This window comes from Trichomycterus rosablanca, chromosome 7 (genome assembly GCF_030014385.1).
Source record: "Trichomycterus rosablanca isolate fTriRos1 chromosome 7, fTriRos1.hap1, whole genome shotgun sequence".
Lineage (NCBI taxonomy): Eukaryota > Metazoa > Chordata > Actinopteri > Siluriformes > Trichomycteridae > Trichomycterus > Trichomycterus rosablanca.
Genome location: NC_085994.1, coordinates 11,538,096 through 11,558,819, shown reverse-complemented (window position 1 = coordinate 11,558,819; position 20,724 = coordinate 11,538,096). Strand labels below are relative to the sequence as shown.

Below are 20,724 nucleotides of genomic sequence, written 5' to 3'. Positions count from 1 at the left end.
TATCCAGCAGGTGAATATGATCAAGCATACAGCCATGTACTCTCTGTAAAACCAAAGCCGTAGCCGTGAACTGAACATTGGAAAGGAGGGGGGATTGGGATTTCCTGCTATTCTAAAACATTCCTGCCGTCAATAACTGATGGGAACACTGATGCTTCCGAACTCTGCAAAGCTAGTGAGTTGAACAAGTTCATTTACCCTTTTTACATTAGTGTTTTGGGGGATGTTTTCCTCGCTCCTCCATATAAATCGTGATTACGGCCTTGCCATAGACAAACACTGCTAGTAAAATGTATTATGCTGAGGAAGCATACTGATATATTTACAACTTGGCCTATTGTCTTTTTTTTTTTTTTTATATATTTATATTTTCTTTATGCCGGCACGGTGGCTTACTGGGTAGCACTGTCGCCTCACAGCAAGAAGGTCCTGGCTTCCATCCCCAGGGGTGCGGCGGTCTGGGTCCTTTCTGTGCGGAGTTTGCATGTTCTCCCCGTGTCTGCGTGGGTTTCCTTCAGGTGCTCCGGTTTCCTCCCACAGTCCAAAAACATGCAACCAGGCTAATCGGAAACACTGAATTGTCCTATAGATGCCTAGCCGCTAGATGCACAAACCAGTGCATTATAGTGCCGGTCCCAAGCCCGGATTCAAAACGATGTATTCGAGATCCCAGCTCTGGTTCCAGCGTGTGTTTTTACCACTGCGCCACCTGAGCGGCACAAATTGGCCTATTTTCAACAAGGCTGTTGCTCCTGATCAACTGCAGGTCCAATTATCATAATGTGAAAATATCCTGGAACAAGAACAACACTAATTCAAAGTGTTGATAGGTGTAAAGTGAAACAAAAACAACAAAACAAAAATAACCCCACAAACCTGGTCCTTAAAGCACCATCAGCCAAGAATTGTTTCTCTGGAGTGTCATTAATGTGCATTCCATGACCGAGCAGCCACATGTTTGTTTGTTTATTAGGATTTTAACGTCATGTTTTACTTTTTTGGTTACATTCATGACAGGAACGGTAGTTACTCATTACACAAGATTCAACATTTCACAAGGTTATATCGAACACAGTCATGGACAATTTAGTATCTCCAGTTTACCTCACTTGCATGTCTGTGATTGTGGGAAAAAACTGGAGCACCCGGAGTAAACCCATGCAGGCACGGGGAGAACATGCACACACTCCACACAGAAAGGACTCGGACCACCACACCTGGGGATCAAACCCAGGACCTTCTTGCTGTGAGGGGACAGTGCTACCCACTTAGCCACCGAAGCAGCCACATATAACACATGATATATGTGTTATGCTAAAACACATGCTAAAAACAGCCATTGGACTCTGGAGCAGTGAAACACATTGTCTGATTATCTGGAGAGTGAATTTATGCTTTGAAATCTGGCAGTGATGAACAAATACAGTAGGTTTTGCAGATAGACAAAGAAAACCCAAACTACCAGAGAATTAGAGTCGATCAGTTCAGAAAGTAAATATGCCAATCATTTTGACCAGAGAGAATACCATGACTAACAGGTTGTGAAATGATGGTATACACCCCATACAAATCACACTTCACTTCATCTGTCAGGTTTCTTAAGTACAGAGATGTAACTGTAACAGGGTAAATGCAGACCATGTTGTGCTGAACAGCGTTGAATGCCCTGACCACTATTTTAACAGCCTCACTTCCGGAAGCTTTACTTAACTAGTGAAGTTGCTTGGCTGAACAAAACAAAAATAAACAAAACTAAAATAGCAGTATTCAGAAAAATCAGCACAAACAGATTACAATATGTAGATATACAGGGGTTGGACAAAATAACTGAAACACCTGGTTTTAGACCACAATAATTTATTAGTATGGTGTAGGGCCTCCTTTTGAGGCCAATACAGCGTCAATTCGTCTTGGAAATGACATATGTGCAAGTCCTGCACAGTGGTCAGAGGGATTTTAAGCCATTCTTCTTGCAGGATAGTGGCCAGGTCACTACGTGATGCTGGTGGAGGAAAACGTTTCCTGACTCGCTTCTCCAAAACACCCCAAAGTGGCTCAATAATATTTAGATCTGGTGACTGTGCAGGCCATGGGAGATGTTCAACTTCACTTTCATGTTCATCAAATCAATCTTTCACCAGTCTTGCTGTGTGTATTGGTGCATTGTCATCCTGATACACGGCACCGCCATTGGATGCACATGGTTCTCCAGAATGGTTCGGTAGTCCTTGGCAGTGACGCGCCCATCTAGCACAAGTATTGGGCCAAGGGAATGCCATGATATGGCAGCCCAAACCATCACTGATCCACCCCCATGCTTCACTCTGGGCATGCAACAGTCTGGGTGGTACGCTTCTTTGGGGCTTCTCCACACCGTAACTCTCCCAGATGTGGGGAAAACAGTAAAGGTGGACTCATCAGAGAACAATACATGTTTCACATTGTCCACAGCCCAAGATTTGCGCTCCTTGCACCATTGAAACCGACGTTTGGCATTGGCACGAGTGACCAAAGGTTTGGCTATAGCAGCCCGGCCGTGTATATCGACCCTGTGGAGCTCCCGACGGACAGTTCTGGTGGAAACAGGAGAGTTGAGGTGCACATTTAATTCTGCCGTGATTTGGGCAGCCGTGGTTTTATGTTTTTTGGATACAATCCGGGTTAGCACCCGAACATCCCTTTCAGACAGCTTCCTCTTGAGTCCACAGTTAATCCTGTTGGATGTGGTTTGTCCTTCTTGGTGGTATGCTGACATTACCCTGGATACCGTGGCTCTTGATACATCACAAAGACTTCCTGTCTTGGTCACAGATGCGCCAGCAAGACGTGCACTAACAATTTGTCCTCTTTTGAACTCTGGTATGTCACCCATAATGTTGTGTGCATTGCAATATTTTGAGCAAAACTGTGCTCTTACCCTGTTAATTGAACCTTCACACTCTGCTCTTACTGGTGCAATGTGCAATTAATGAAGATTGGCCACCAGACTGGTCCAATTTAGCCATGAAACCTCCCACACTAAAATGACAGGTGTTTCAGTTATTTTGTCCAACCCCTGTATATATAGATATATATATAAATTACAATAATTACAATACAGGACTACATGTGCTTCTGTGTGAGCTGTAATTTTTACATTTGAGTTAATATTTGCACGTGTCTAAACCCAACTGTCATCTGCAGCCTGACATTTAATACAACATAATAAAAAATAAGCCAGTGGATGAATTTTGAATCACATGTAATCTCAGAATTACCTGGCTTCTACCTCTGCTTACCTCATACACACCGTTGCCCAGAGGAACAGAATCGGTTGCCATGGAAGCCAGACACATCCATACAGGATTTGTATATTTACCACATTTTGACGTCAGTGAGGGGAGATGGTGTCATGCAGGAGGGAAGAAGATGGGAAAATACTGATGATGTTTACTGTGTAAGGACAGGACATGAAGCACATACCATCTGTCCTCTGTCTGATTGATAAAATGTGTCTCTATTAAGTACTAATCAGAGAGGTATTGATCTTACAGTCTGTATCTACAGTATACACAGTATTCAATAGAAAATCGCAGGACGGCACGGTGGCTAAGTGGGTAGCACTGTCGCCTCACAGCAAGAAGGTCCTGTGTTTGATCCCCAGGTGGGGCGGTCCAGGTCCTTTCTGTGTGGTTTTTGTATGTTCTGTGGGTGGGTGGGTTTCCACCGGCTGCCCCGGTTTCCTCCCACAGTCCAAAGATGTGCAGGTGAGGTGAATTGGAGATACAAAATTGTCCATGACTGTGTTTGATATTAAACTTGTGTGAACTGATGAATCTTGTGTAACCAGTAACTACCTGTCCTGTCATGAATGTAATCAAAGTGTAAAACATGACGTTAAAATCCTAATAAACAAACAAACAATAGAAGATTGCAACGTTTTTATTAAAGCGCAATTCAGTTTTTCAGAATGCAATGTAGCTATAGTCTTCACTGATTACAAACTATGTGACGCCTAAACCAGGTGACCAGCTGGTCCGACTGACAGCTTCATGCATTACAGAAGTGGTGTGTACTAGTCTGCGTCCCTTCTGGTCCAGTATGTCGTACCTGCTGTAGAGCATCAGAGAACTAGAAATGACTAAATTGGGGAAAAAGGTAGAAGAAGCCAAAAAAAAATCAACCTCAGAACATTATTGAGGTTGCACTTGTGACATTAGGTGCAAAGCAGAAACATTGTGGACCAAGCGACTCACTCAGTCAATCCACCTTATGCATGCTTTTGGAAGGTTGGAGGAAACCAAAGTACCTGGAGAAAAAAACAGGCACAGTTAAGGAAACATGCAATCGATTTACACCCATGTTGAACCCATGTTGCTGTGAGGCACTGACATTTCTGACACTTTGTTGTTTTTTTTGCAACACTGTGCCACCCACACATTATTTATTTATACGATTTGTCTTGTGCACTGGGGCATCTTAATGCTAAAACAGGAAATGGTTGCTACTCTGTTAAAAGCAAACACCTGGAACACACTGCTTCTAAAGGGCTCACCAAAAACACAGTTGTGGGTTAGTGGTTAAGGTACTGGACTAGTAATCTGAAGGTTGCCTCTTTAAGCCCCACCACTGCCAGGTTGCTATTGTTGGGCCCTTAACCCTCAATTGCTTAGACTGTATACACCGATGATACATAGATACTGACCACTGCAGACCAGGAACACCCCACAAGAGCTGCAGTTTTGGACATGCTCTGACCCAGTCGTCTAGCCATCACAATTTGGCCCTTGTCAAACTCGCTCAAATCCTTACGCTCGCCCATTTTTCCTGCTCCTAACACATCAACCTTGAGGATAAAATGTTCACTTGCTGCCTAATATATCCCACCCACTAACAGGTGCCGTGATGAAGAGATAATTAGTGTTATTCACTTCACCTGTCAGTGGTCATAATGTTATGCCTAGTCAGTGTACTATCATAGCTGTAAGTCGCTTTGGGTAAAAGCATCTGCTAAATGTCGAAAATGTAAATGTAGTTGACTGGGGCACATCTGGACCTCCTGATGCCATGCTAAACCTCTGTTTGAATGTATCTAGTTAGTACCGGATACTTTTATGCGTCTTTCGTTGAATAAAATAGCCAAACCCACTAGTTAAAAAGGGGTCTCCACATAATTGATGCATGTTGTTGTCTATTACAAGGCTTAAAGTTAATTAAAGCAGTGGTCATTGCAGTTAGTTAGGTCACTCATTCCTTATTCTTATTCTCAAGAATACAACTAGAATTGTCTGTACTTTTTCCTATTAACTAGTACAGCGGTAGTCTAGTGGGTAGAGCTTTGGGCTATCAATGAAAGGTTGAGAGTTTGAATCCCAGCTCCGCCATGCAGTCACTGTTGGGCCTTTAAGCAAGACTCTTAACCCTCTTGGCTCCAAGGGTGCCGTACTTGACGCTGCACTCTGACCCAGCCTTTAAATGAGCTGGGATATGTGAAGTGTCGTTGTACTGTACACCTGTATATGTACAGTGTATCACAAAAGTGAGTACACCCCTCACATTTCTGCAAATATTTCATTATATCTTTTCATGGGACAACACTATAGACATGAAACTTGGATATAACTTAGAGTAGTCAGTGTACAACTTGTATAGCAGTGTAGATTTACTGTCTTCTGAAAATAACTCAACACACAGCCATTAATGTCTAAATAGCTGGCAACATAAGTGAGTACACCCCACACTGAACATGTCCAAATTGTGCCCAAATGTGTCGTTGTCCCTCCCTGGTGTCATGTGTCAAGGTCCCAGGTGTAAATGGGGAGCAGGGCTGTTAAATTTGGTGTTTTGGGTACAATTCTCTCATACTGGCCACTGGATATTCAACATTGCACCTCATGGCAAAGAACTCTCTGAGAATGTGAGAAATAGAATTGTTGCTCTCCACAAAGATGGCCTGGGCTATAAGAAGATTGCTAACACAATGAAACTGAGCTACAGCATGGTGGCCAAGGTCATACAGCGGTTTTCCAGGACAGGTTTCACTCGGAACAGGCTTCGCCAGGGTCGACCAAAGAAGTTGAGTCCACGTGTTCGGTGTCATATCCAGAGGTTGGCTTTAAAAAATAGACACATGAGTGCTGCCAGCATTGCTGCAGAGGTTGAAGACGTGGGAGGTCAGCCTGTCAGTGCTCAGACCATACACCGCACACTGCATCAACTCGGTCTGCATGGTCGTCATCCCAGAAGGAAGCTGACGCACAAGAAAGCCAGCAAACAGTTTGCTGAAGACAAGCAGTCCAAGAACATGGATTACTGGAATGCCCTGTGGTCTGACGAGACCAAGATAAACTTGTTTGGCTCAGATGGTGTCCAGCATGTGTGGCGGCGCCCTGGTGAGAAGTACCAAGACAACTGTATCTTGCCTACAGTCAAGCATGGTGGTGGTAGCATCATGGTCTTGGACTGCATGAGTGTTGCTGGCACTGGGGAGCTGCAGTTCATTGAGGGAAACATGAATTCCAACATGTACTGTGACATTCTGAAACAGAGCATGATCCCCTCCCTTCGAAAACTGGGTCTCATGGCAGTTTTCCAACAGGATAACGACCCCAAACACAACCTCCAAGATGACAACTGCCTTGCTGAGGAAGCTGAAGGTAAAGGTGATGGACTAAACCCAATTGAGCACCTGTGGCGCATCCTCAAGTGGAAGGTGGAGGAGTTTAAGGTGTCTAACATCCACCAGCTCCGTGATGTCATCATGGAGGAGTGGAAGAGGATTCCAGTAGCAACCTGTGCAGCTCTGGTGAATTCCATGCCCAGGAGGGTTAAAGCAGTGATATTAATGGTGGTCACACAAAATATTGACACTTTAGGCACAATTTGGACATGTTCACTGTGGGGTGTACTCACTTATGTTGCCAGCTATTTAGACATTAATGGTTGTGTGTTGAGTTATTTTCAGAAGACAGTAAATCTACACTGCTATACAAGTTGTACACTGACTACTCTAAGTTATATCCAAGTTTCATGTCTATAGTGTTGTCCCATGAAAAGATATAATAAAATATTTGCAGAAATGTGAGGGGTGTACTCACTTTTGTGATACACTGTATGTATGACAGATAAAAGCATGCTATTATATTTTATTATTTAAATGTCACTCATAGTAAGAAATACATTAAATATTTTTTGTAAAAGCATTTTTGAGTGCACATTCTGTATCCTGAAATCGTTTTATTCACCACCCTCATATGTAGTTTTATGCAAGGGCACTAACAGAAGGTCTGTCTCATGTTGACCACCACCCACCTTTTCCTCAGTCATTGTGGGCTTTACGGATACTCAGCTTCCTGGCTCCTGGCCCTGGGGCACACTGGTCACCTCACACATGGATGATTCCAGTCAGGATAAGTCTGGATCTGCCATATGGGAAATATTAGTGTCTGCCTAAAGGACAGATTTCCCTCTGTCCATCGCCGGAGGATACACAACAAACACACTGCCACCAGTTTTACGCCTGGGTATGTCTTAATCAGTTTAGAGTTCAAGAGCGTCCAGCGCTTTATTTTAGGATGGATTGTTTTTCTTCTGGTGGATGTGGTTGATATGACAAGTTTAATTATATATTTATTTAATAATTGTAATTGTAATAATAACAGTGACAACTTGGCAGGAATCGGCATCCTTGTGACAAGATGCTTATGTCTTGTGACTGTCTTATGTCTAACTCTGAGACTGGTTTAATGAAGTCATGATTTATTTTGTCTCCTACTTACCAGTCCTCATCAGTGCAGGATGGTAAAACTCTAGTACATGTGCTAATACGCCTCACCTCTTAAAATGTGCACGCTGGAGCACTCAAGACACGAACCAGAGGATTTAAAACTCTGTAAAATGCTAATAGCTGGTTTACAGGGAGGTAATTTGCAGTAGTGAATGCCTCCATGCGTGGAGGGTGTACAGGCTGCCGTGTGAGTGGGAAACGCAGTCTGTCATTAAGGGCAGGGCAGGGCAGAGACGACTGGCAAGAAACGGCGGGGAGTGGTACTCCAAAACATGGCACCGTTGTGGCGGAGGGCATAGAGGTTAGGGCAAATCAAGAGGACTTTCTGGTTAGATTTGTAACTGGAGTTTACACTCTGCCTAGTTGTGATCCAGATGTTTACACACACTGCATACTGATATTTAAAGATGACAGACAACAAAAAAAGACAGAAGGACAGGTAGACACATAAAACTCAGATTGCTGTCCATGGTGCAGCGGGAAAGATAATCAAGTACAATTTACAGTGTCTGGTAGCTCAGCACACACACACACACACACACACTCAAACACACACACGGCAGCCGAGTGAGCCAGCTGCTGAAAATAGTTTTACTGAGCCATAATTAGAAGCTGGCTTTGAGTGGCAGAGTCGCTTTCTCTGGGGGAGTTATTCACTCCCATACACAATGCCATGGATATGAGAGTGCTTGACATCTGATATAATCTCTCTCACTGTCTCTCTCTCATACACACACACACACACACACACACACACACACACACACACACACACACACACTCACACTGTGTAAATGGTTCTGTTTCAGACAGAGCAAAAAAAGGAGACTTCATCTCTAGACACAAGGCAAGAATACACCCTGGCTGGGGTGCCAATCCATCGCAGGGCATCACTAATTTACCCATTTACTCTCTTACTTGGGTGGCACGGTGGCTCAGTGGGTAGCACTGTCGCCTCACAGCAAGTCCTGGGTTCGATACCCAGGTGGAGCATTCCGAATCCTTTCTGTGTGGAGTTTGCATGTTCTCCCCATGTCTGTGCACGTTTCCGCCGGGAGCTCTGGATTCCTCCCACAGTCCAAAGACGTGCAAGTGAGATGAATTGGAGATACAAAATTGTCCATGACTGTGTTTGACCTTAAAACTTGAATTGGTGAATCTTGTGTAACCAGTGACTACCTGTCCTGTCATGAATGTAACCAAAATACTCTTTACACACTGGACCTACTGGCTATTTTTTGCGAGGTGAAAGGAAACCGAAGTATCTTGAAAAACCCATACATACATGAAAAGAACAGTGACCAGAAGTAGGGTTGGTACCTGGGTCCACTGTACTCTGGAGCTGAATTCTAGCCCTGCATGGCATTTGATATGGTTTTTACTAGACTAAATGAAAAGTGTAGGGTGTTGTGTAAAGAGTGGGTGGCACTGTGGTTTGGTTTACATTCCTAAAAAAAGACTGAATACTTCAAATTGCATTTAATTGTAAGGATGTTAGTGATTGTGCAACGCCCTGTGATGAACTGGTGGCCTGATGAGGGTGTATTTTTGGGAGCGATGGGTGTGGGTTGTCTAATATTTTAGTGTACATTATATGCATATAGTCCATCAAATGAATGAAGGAATGTCAAATGAAAATGCAATAAATCAGTGATTTGAGCTGCTGCTGTTGTCGTGTTGACAGGAAAAAGCTTGTGGCACAAAATATTTACCTGCTGATGTTAACCAAGTAATGGTTAACCGGTAACTGGTAAAGAAGTCATTGTATCATTAATGCTGTCTGCTTTAGATTTATTATATTATATTATATTTATATATTTATAATAACAGCTGATGCTTCCATTTTTATAATTTTCTTTTCCAACTTATTCCTCAGATTTCCTCCCAATTTAGTTTTATCCAATTAACTAAATGCATTTTGCTACCTCTACTGTTGCAGGCTGCACAGACACGTGTGTAGTAGCCGACTGCTTCCTTTCACCTGCACAAGAAGGTTCATATGGAGATCCGTATCACTTATGGAGTGTCACGCACTGATCCCCATTATCCCCCATCTCTGTTCAGCCGGCATTGATCAGCCAGCCAATCATTGTTTGTATGGGTGTCTGTTACCACTGCACCACCTGAACGCTGCATTAAGAGATTTCAATCATACAGGAAAATCACTCACTCACTTTCTTAATTGCTTATCCAATCAGGGTCGCGAAGGGGTGCTGGAGCCTATCCCAGCTTTTCAATGGGCGCAAGGCACACAGTAACACCCTGGACGCAGGGCAAACACACATACACACATACACCCATTCACCTATAGGGCAATTCAGTGTCTCCAATTAACCTGACTGCATGTTTTTGGACTGTGGGAGGAAACCGGAGCCCCACACAGACATGGGGAGAACATGCAAACTCCGCACAGAAAGGACCCGAACCGCCCCGCATGGGGATCGAACCCAGGACCCTCTTGCTGTGAGGCGACAGTGCTACCCACCGAGCCACCATGCCGCCCCATACAGGAATATGGTTTTTTAAATTATTATTTATATTATTAATAGACGTATTGTATTATTATATCAGTAAATAATGAACAGTGGATTTACAACACACAGAAACCAGAAATGTAAGATTTGTTTTTATCAGTATGGAGTCTGACTGCGTGTTCATTTTCATTTCAACACATGCAGATTTTCCCCCCAGAAATAGTGTGGATGCAATCATGTCTGTGTAGTTGCCTGGCTGGCCAATAGCACAGCTAAGATTCGAACCTGGATCTCATCGGAACGGGGCTAGCATAACAAACCCCTGCACCACCTGAGCGCTGTATATTAACATTTTTAATGAAAACCATGTTAACCAAATCACCCTGCTGTGCTTTAAAATGAAATGTTCAGTAAACGTTGAGTATAATATTTTTCTTTATTTTTGTTTCTACAGGCCTTTTTACAGAGGATCACACAGATGCCAGAAAACCAACAATGCTTAACACCAGAACAGGTCAAGGTATGGACACCTCCCACAACTAACACTGGAAATATGAGAACTGCAAGAACAACCAAACTACTACAGTATAATTACTTTAGTTTTAGTGCATTTCTGTCCTTACACAGTGATTTTATGGTAACTGTGGTTATTTTATGGTAAAACATAAAGCAGCAATGCTTTTACTGTGGTTATCTGATTACAGTGTGGTTAAACCATAATGCAGCTAGGATTTATGGTCACTTTGGCCAGAAAAAGAAATGGTGGTAGGAGAGGGCGTGCACTCATCTGTGGCCCTCTTCGGCTGTTTTGGCAGCAAAAGGGGTACCAACACAATATTAGGAAGGTGGTCATAATGTTATGCCTGATCGGTGTATGTCAGTGTCAAAATCAATACAGTATAAGGAAAAAACACTATCATAGCCTTTTTTGCCACGTTGCCCAGCTCCAGTTAGACTTGATCCAACACTGCTTTGCTTTTTCTTGTCCTCAGATCTTGTTCTCCAACATAGAAGAGATTCTGGTTGTGCATCGGGAGTTCTTCACAGCCCTGGAGGCCAACATGCAGCCCGAGCCGAATCCTCAGCACGCTCTCGGTCATGTCTTTCTCAAGTTTGTGAGTGTCTGCTCCTCATGACCTCATCTCACATATGATTTAAACATCAGTTCAGTTTTTGGTGTAGGTTAAGGAGGTCACTCTTACAATATATTGTTATTTTTGATGGATGATGCCAAGCCACTAGGTCAGTGTTCAGTATAAGACAACTGCTACCAATCTAGCGCCAACATTGCTTTCTCAGAGATTCACTTTTTAAAAGAGAGTGCTACTCATCCGTAATCACAGACTAGCTAAAAACTGTTCTATTCTGTATACATGGACAAAATTGGCGATAGCCAGACGTGAGCTTTTGTTTCTCTGATTGACAATGGCACAGGCACATCAGTTATGCGCTCTTGGACTCCTGAACACGGGTGCATATTGGATTTTCAGGATTTAAACACGATTCTGTCACACCACACAGTTTTCCCATACTAATTTCTTGTAATAATGATCATAAATGGTTATTTTGGCTTGGTGTGTCGCACTGTCGCCTCACAGCAAGAAGGTCCTGGGTTTGATTCCCAGGTGTAACAGTCTGCATCCCTTCTGGGTTTGCATGTCCTCCTTGTGTCCGCATGGGTTTCCCACAGTTTAAAGACATGCAGTTTGGTTAAATGGAGCTACTAAAATGCCCTGTGTGTTTGTGTGTGTCTTTGCTCTGTGGTGGATTGGTGACCAGTCAGAGGTGTTTCCTTTCTTTTGCCCAGTGAATCAGACCCATCACGACTCTGTATAGGATAAAACAGACAACAAAAGAATTATTGAATGAGTTATTTTGTTATAAAGCATATAAAGATGGGCTCTGTCTTATCCTGATGCCAGTTGAGTCCTTTCCTGTGCTTTAATAATATTACATTAATACTAGACTTCATGTATGTAGTACTAATTTACAAAACCAAGCCTATTTCACTAAATCACTGGAATGGACACTGACCTCGCCTTCTTTCTCCCTTTCAAAATGAACTAGAACTCAAGTCACATGAATAATCATGAATACTGATTTGATTTGAATGACCGACAGTTAGCCGTGTCTGAGGGAGGGAAGGTCGGGTAGGGTTAACTTGCTGCTGACTACAGCGTCTCAATAATCTGTCTTGTAAAGTTCGATGTCAGTTCACATATGAAGGTAGACAAAACAAAAACAGAAGAAAAAAGACTATGTATAATAATCCATATAAAAAAGAAAATATGGTGTTAAACAATCAATGTCAGTTACAATACTGTGTACGTAGGCAGCTACTGAGGTAGGGAGTGGGCAGCAAGGCAGCTCAGTAGGTTTTGACACAGACCCCTAGTTTGACTCTCCAGTTTTTCACAGCTGGCCTGAGGTGTAGCAAGCAGCAGAGAAATTATATTAGCCATTAGAAATGAGTAGATTTATAGGATAAAAAGGGGAAAATGCAAAACAAAGCAAAAATGTATAAACTGTTTATAATCTAAAATTACACTACTGGATATCATGCTGTATTATTTACCCACTTGGACTGGGTACTCGTAATTGGCCTGCTGATGTAACCAGGGCATTAGACATGCATATTTCCCCACATTCATTCAGAGACCTTGAGAAGCGGTCAAAGAAGCCATGACATTATTTAACAGGAGAAATTAGGAAGGTGTGGACCATTGGAAAGAAACACAGCAGCATGAGGACTCTGTACAGGGCTGCATTTTATCCACGTTTGACATGTTATCTTAAAAATAACAAAATGAAGCGGAAAATTCAATCCTGCAACGTTTAACAGTCAATATTTGTTTTATTTTCACACTAGCTGCTTATTGAAGGCCGTCAATGCCACTGTTGTATGTTACGAGTCAAAGGAACAAGTAAAATGTTGGGCTATTTTGGACACAAGCAGAATTTAGAAATGAATGAAATCTCTATCACTTCTTGCATTTTCCCGTCAGTGACCGAGTAAGATGGCTGTAAGGATAGAATCTGATTTTTTCAGTCTTTTCAAAGTGATATTGAGCGTTTTGGAGTGGCAAAACAGAAAAGCTTTTGGTCTGTTACTGATAAAACATGATTTTAATCCCTGTGCCATAGGCATCCATGACTGGGAGTCTGTCAGTGCAGCGCTTCTCAATGTTTTTTCAGTCATGGACCCTTTAAACTGCAAGCTCAAGTTACTTCAGTCTAAAATAAAAAGCCATTTGTATTGTCGCCTAGCAGTTAAGGTACTGGAATGGTAATCAAAAAGGTTGCTGGTTCAAGTCCTGCCACTGCCAGGTTGTCACCGTTGGGGCCTTAATCCTCAATCGCTTAGATAGTTTGCGCTGTCACAATATGCGTCTGCTAAATGCCGCAAATGTAAATGTAAAATGTGTTAAAAAGGGGCGCCCAGGTGGCGCAGCGGGATATTCCGCCAGCACACCAGCACCGAGTTTCTGAACTCCTCTGTACGAAACACGGTGTTGCCATCGGTCAGCTGGGCGCCATCTGGCGGGGATAATTGGCAGTGCCTGCGGCAGACACTATTTGGCCATCGTATCTGCAGGGTGGGGCCGGACTATGTGTGGGTGAGTCTTCATACGCTGTGTAAGAACCCTGATTGACAGAAGAGACGTCTGTGCAGAGTGCATTGGTGAGAAGAGGAGGGCTGTACATGTGTCGGAAGAGGCGTGTACAGCGACGTGCTCTCCTTGGATGCAATCTGGTATCTCTCAGCAGCGGAAGACAGAAAATTGAGTGCGCTAAATCGGGAGGAAAGTGAGGAGAAAACGCATTTAAAAAATTTGTTAAAAATGTACTCTCTGCATCTCTTTGACAGACAGCCAGCACACACAAACACACACCACATACAAGGGGGTGGGGTAAATGTGACTTACTATCAGTGGGAAACCTGAGCCTAAGACCATGCACACAACCACTGGATGTTGACATTCAGAATGATCCACTCCTTGGCCTTGCAAAAAAAAAAAACCCACTCTATATGCCACTATAATAAATCTTTAATTTACTATCGTAGTGTCCTCTGTCATAGCTTGTAAGGCATAAGGCAAGGCAAGGCAAGTTTATTTGTATAGCACCTTTCATACACAGTGGCAATTCAAAGTGCTTTACATAAGGAAAAATTAAAAGCATTAAAACATTCCTGAGATCTAGAACCTCAGAAAGACTTCTTGCAAACATTTAGTTACAATTAAGACAACATGAAATTCAAACAAGAGAGATAAAAATTAAGAACATGAAAAATTAAAAGAAAATATTGTAAAATATACCCTACAATTTAAGAAATATGAATTTAAAACAAGAGAGATAAGCAATGAAGAACATGAAAACTAAAGGAAAATATAGTAAAATATACCCTACAGTTTAGAGAATATAAAATTAAAACAAGAGAGATACACGTTATTATAAGTGATTAATTATACATATTAACGGGGAAATTAAGGGTGTTCTTAAAGTACCAGTGAACTTGATGGACACACATGCCAAACACACAGCAAGTGTACACAAAACGGAACACTTTGAACGCCCCACATCCTCTCCTGCTTTGTAAAAATACAAAGCATGAGGAAGCCAGGTAAACCGATTGTTGAGACAGAGCTCAACAGTGGCTAACACTCTTCAGCTATTCAGTGTGTGAATGACGTTATCCCAGAGCTGCCCATGGGAATCTCCACCTCACTTTTCAGCTCTGTCCGTGCGGTCAGATAAGCGACTGAATCCCAGCAGAGAGCAGCCAAGGTTGCAACGTCCGGGCGGTGTAGCTAATCACTATCAGATCACTCTTTGATATTTATTTGCATTTATTGACCCCAATTCAGGCTCTTTGGCTTGTAAAAGATAAAAACAATGACATTGTCATGATGACCAGGGATGGTCAGTAACAGAATACATGTCTATCAGAATGGTGTTTTACTTTTTAATATAAAATAAGATATTTTTGTGCAAAGCTTATTAAAGCACGCAAGTGGTGCAGCTGTCTATCATGCTAGTCCACCATTGCTGAGATGCGAGTTCAATTCTCAGCAATGCTATTGCTATAGCCATGACATCATTGTCTAAGAAGGGGGTGGCTAAAGCCCTGAAATGAATTCCTGCCTTGCGCTTAGTGTCTCCCAGTAGTACCAGACCGTCTGTGACCTTGACCAGGATAAAGCGGGAGAAAATGATGAAGCGGCCTTTCTTGGTCAGCACTGGTATACTCAAAGTTGGGACAATGCAGAAAGGGGGTAAACAGCCATCGTACGTTGCCCCTAGAGCAGAGAGGGTTAAGGGCCTTGCTCAAGGGCCCAACAGTGATGGTCACTGGAGTTTTTTAAATACCGTGTCCACTCACTGTCCACTCTATTAGACACTCCTACCTAGTTGGTCCACCTTGTAGATGTAGAGTCAGAGATGATCGCTCATCTATTGCTGCTGTTTGAGTTGGTCATCTTCTAGACCTTCATCAGTGGTCACAGGACGCTGCCTACGGGGCGCTGTTGGCTGGATATTTTTGGTTGGTGGACTATTCTCAGTCCAGCAGTGACAGTGAGGTATTTAAAAACTCCATCAGTGCTGCTGTCTCTTATCCACTCATACCAGCACAACACACACTAACACACCACCACCATGTCAGTGTCACTGCAGTGCTGAGAATGATCCACCACCCAAATAATACCTGCACTGTGGGGGTCCTGACCATTGAAGAACAGCATGAAAGGAGGGTGCTTCTATATGGCTAATGGAGAGTGAGTGTAGAAACAAGGAGGTGGTTTTAATGTTATGCCTGATCGGTGTATATATTATATATCACAAATTTAATAAATTTATTTGTTATATTCATTTATTTTTATTATTTGATCCTGGTTAAGGTCATGGTGAGTCCTATACCATTCGAATTTCAGGGCAGGGCACCAGTTAAACACAGGGCATCACATTCACTCATTCACTCATACAGCTAGAGGCTATTTAAAGTAGCCATTTCTTCTTTGGCGTGTTTTTTCGGAGGTGGGAGGAAAACAGAGATAGACCGTGAAGGGAGGCAGAGATCAAACACAGGTCAGCAGTTACCCATGTTGCTGTGCGACATCCACTGTACCAGCTGCACCACTGTGCCTCACCTATGGTCTATTATTATTGCTGTGTGTGTGTGTGTGTGTGTGTGTGCCTTTGGAGAGAACACAAGGGGAAGGTGGTCAGTTGATTGTTGACTTTCAAAACTGTAGACTTCAGCAAAAACATTGATATTTCTTTTAAATGGACAATATGGTGTCCCAACAATTCAAAAACAATATAGAGAGGCGACTTTTTATGTTAACAAAGGTAAAAGATTAATAGAAATGCACAAAAATACAAACATCTCGTTTTATGGACAGTTTTGGAATGCTTTTCCTCTGTGTGGTGACTAACGGCTCAAGCGGAAAAGAAACTGCAGGTACACACCTAAGAGGCCTTGTGCTTGTCTGTGCCACTTCCTGTTTCCTTCAAGCCTTGCATCCTTGGCTTCCTATCACAGGGTGTGACTTAACTCACAAACTGCAATTTCAGTTCCTGTGTAGTGAAGAACAGACGGTATGTAGGTGTAGTGTAAAACTCTTCACATTACCATTAAACAGAGAGAGACAGGCAGTCATTCATTCATTGTCTAATTTACCGCCGCTTGATCCTGTTAAGGGTCGGGCTGGGTCTGATGTAAGGTAGGAAACACCCTAGACAGGTTGCCAGTCCACCACAGTGCAAACACACACACACACACACACACACACACACTCATACCTATGGGAAACTTAGTTTCTCCAGTTCATCTCACTATGGGAGGAAACCGGAGCTCACGGGGAGAACATGCAAACTCCACACAGAAAGGACCCGAACTGCTCAACCTGAGAATCGAACCCATAACCTTCTTGCTATGAGGCTACAGTGCTACTCCCCGAGCCACTGTGCCGCCTGACATGCAGACATGTACAATCTAATTACAGTAAGACCTCTAGGTGTGTCATTTAAAAGAGAGAAGAAGCAGTTTATAGTGATAACTGTGACCTTACAGGAAGAAGATCCTGGGTTCGATTCCCACTTAGCGGTTTGGGTTCTTTCTGTGTGGAGTTTGCATGTTTTCCCCGTGTCTGTGTGGGTTTCCTGCAGTTTCCTCACACAGTCCAAAGACATGCAGTCAGGCTAATTGGAGATGCTAAATTGCACCAGGTGTGTGTGTGTCTGAATTTTGCCCAATAAATCAGACCCACCACTCTCGAGATTGAATCTTAGTGGTGTTAATGACTCTGCCGGGCGTCCACATAAGCATGGCTGAGGCAGACGTGGTGTCTTCCCACTGCGGCTGCAATATTCATGCTCTGGGACTGGTGTGGGCCTGCGTCAGTGAGGGTAGGAGGTGGCTCTCTGTAGGTGATACGGCTCTGTGTGGGAACCCAACACTGACCGGTGATAAGAAGCACCCACAGACTGGGCACGGGCCGCAGAGGGAGGCTGTGCACGTGGCAGCAGATTTACTATCGGGAATTGGAAATGACTAGGTTGGGAGATTAAGAAAAATAAATTCTGCTGTGCCGACAAAATATATTGTTTCCCTTTTTCTGTGAAATGATACTAAGCATGTTTACACTCCCTTGCAGTGCATTATGGTCACAGTGAATTGTCAGTGTATTGAAAGCTATGCATAGGCTGGTGCTGATTACAGCGTTAAGCACAACCAAAGCAAATCTGCTGAGTAGTAGCTGACCTGCCTTACAGCAAGTAAGTCTCGTGTTCGATTCCCAGGTGGAGTGCTTTGGGTCTTTTCAGTGTACTTTCAGAGTGAGCATGCTCTTCCCATGTCTACAGTCCAAAGACATGCAGTCAGGCTAATTGAAGATATTAAATTGCCGTAAGTGCCTAAGGGGAGGGCATGTGATGGACTGGCAACCTGTCCAGGGTGGTTCCTGAATTTCACCCAGTAAATCAGACCCACTATGACCCTGAATCAGATAATTCGGTGGTATAACAGACAATGAAAGGTGACTTACAGCAAGAAGATCATGGGTTTGATTCCCAGGAGGAGCGTTTTGGGTCCTTTCTGTGTGAAGTTTGCATGTTCTCCTAGTGTCTGCATGGGTTTCCTGCAGTTTCCTCCCACAGTCCCACAGTTCCTGCATTTCGTTGCCTTGTACCTGTATTGAGCAATGACAATAAAGTTGAATCTATCTATCTATCAAAGACATGCAGTCAGGCTAATTAGAGATAGTAAATTGCCCTAAGTGTGTGTTGGGGGGTGGGCATGTGATGGACTGGCAATCTGTCCCGGGTGGTTCCTGAATAAATCAGTAAATCGCCCAGTAAATCAGACTTACCGCGACCCTGAATCAGATAAAGCGATGGTATACCAGACAATGAAAGAATGACATTTGCAGGTTCTTCCGTGTCTGTGTGAGTATCCTGCAGTTTCCTCCCACAGTCCGCAGACATGCAGTCAGGCTAATTGGAGATACTAAATTGGACAAGGTGTGTGTATATGTGTGTTGGGGTAGTTCCTGAATTTTGCCCAGTAAATCGTACCCACCTCGACCCTGAATCAGATAAATCGGTGGTAGGGCTGGGTGATATGGATCAAAAATAATATCTCGATATTTTTTCGCTGAACGGCGATATACGATATATATCTCGATATTTTTTTATCCCATAAGGTAATAACAAAAAGACACTTCTAAGACAAAGCTACATGTTCCAAATTTTTTACAGGCACTTTTATAAAAATTCATGCTGGGGAAGCTTCACACAAGAACTATTTTTACTTTAAAAAAAAAAGAGCTATTCTAAGAAAAAGAAAGTTGTTTCTATGGTATCTCCTGTCGTGTAATGTAAACGTTTTTTCAAAAATCCACCCAAACGTTTTCTCAACAGTTGAGGGAATTTTTGGCTAGATTGTTGGGAATGGTTGGGTGAATTGTTGAGGGAACATTTGGGTGGATTGTTAAGGAAACGTTTGGGTGAATTGTTGAGGGAACATTTGGGTGGATTGTTAAGGGAATAGTTGGGTGAATTGTTGAAAACCCAAACGTTTTCTCAACAATCCACAATCCAGCATTACCTCAACAATTCACCCAACCATTCCCAACAATCTACCCAAACGTTCCCTTAATGTTCCCCCCTCACGTCCCCCCCGAACGTTCCCTCAACGTTCCCCCAACGTTTCCACACAAACGTTCCCCAACGTTTCCACACAAACATTCCCCCAACGTTCCCCCCGAACGTTCCCCCACGAACATTCCCCCAACGTTCCTTCACGAATGTTCCCCCAACGTTCCCCCCCCGAACGTTCCCCCAATGTTCCCCCACGAACATTCCCCAACGTTCCCCCAACGTTCCTTCACGAACGTTCCCCCACGAACGTTCCTTCACGAACGTTCCCCCACGAACGTTCCCTCAACGTTCCTTCACGAACGTTCCCCCAACGTTTCCCCACGAAAGTTCCCTCAACGTTCCTTCACGAACGAAAAAAAAGAGCTATTCTAAGAAAAAGAAAGTTGTTTCTATGGTATCTCCTGTCGTGTAATGTAAACGTTTTTTCAAAAATCCACCCAAACGTTTTCTCAACAGTTGAGGGAATTTTTGGCTAGATTGTTAAGGGAATGTTTGGGGGAATTGTTGAGGGAACGTTTGGGTGAATTGTTGAGGGAACATTTGGGTGGATTGTTGAGGGAACATTTGGGTGGATTGTTGAGGGAACGTTTGGGTGAATTGTTGAGGGAACATTTGGGTGAATTGTTGAGGGAACGTTTGGGTGGATTGTTAAGGGAATGTTTGGGGAAATTGTTGAGGGAACGTTTGGGTGAATTGTTGAGGGAACATTTGAGTGAATTGTTGAGGGAACATTTGGGTGGATTGTTGAGGGAACATTTGGGTGGATTGTTGAGGGAACGTTTGGGTGAATTGTTGAGGGAACATTTGGGTGAATTGTTGAGGGAACGTTTGGGTGAATTGTTGAGGGAACATTTGGGTGAATTGTTGAGGGAACATTTGGGTGGATTGTTAAGGGAACGTTTGGGTGAATTGTTGAGGGAACATTTGGGTGGATTGTTAAGGGAATGGTTGGGTGAATTGTTGAGGGAACATTTGGGTGGATTGTTAAGGGAACGTTTGGGTGAATTGTTGAGGGAATGTTTGGGTGGATTGTTAAGGGAACGTTTGGGTGAATTGTTGAGGGAACGTTTGGGTGGATTGTTAAGGGAATGGTTGGGTGAATTGTTGAGGGAACGTTTGGGTGGATTGTTAAGGGAATGGTTGGGTGAATTGTTGAAAACCCAAACGTTTTCTCAACGATCCTCCCAACCATTACCTGAACAATTCACCCAACCATTCCCAACAATCTACCCAAACGTTCCCTCAACGTTCCCCCCTCACATTCCCCCCTCACGATCCTTCAACGTTCCCCCCTCACGTTCCCTCAACGGTTCCCCCGAACAT

At 43.3% G+C, this 20,724-nt stretch overlaps 1 protein-coding gene across 1 annotated transcript in view; it reads left to right on the top strand.

The window, feature by feature from the left end:
* The window catches only part of prex1 (phosphatidylinositol-3,4,5-trisphosphate-dependent Rac exchange factor 1), a 159,658-nt gene that overhangs the window by 52,236 nt on the left and 86,698 nt on the right, over positions 1 to 20,724 (top strand). Inside the window, exons 2-3 of the mRNA XM_062998979.1 lie at positions 10,694 to 10,759; positions 11,232 to 11,354. Of these exons, the coding sequence (XP_062855049.1) occupies positions 10,694 to 10,759; positions 11,232 to 11,354 (189 nt within the window). The remainder of the gene's footprint in view (positions 1 to 10,693; positions 10,760 to 11,231; positions 11,355 to 20,724) is intronic.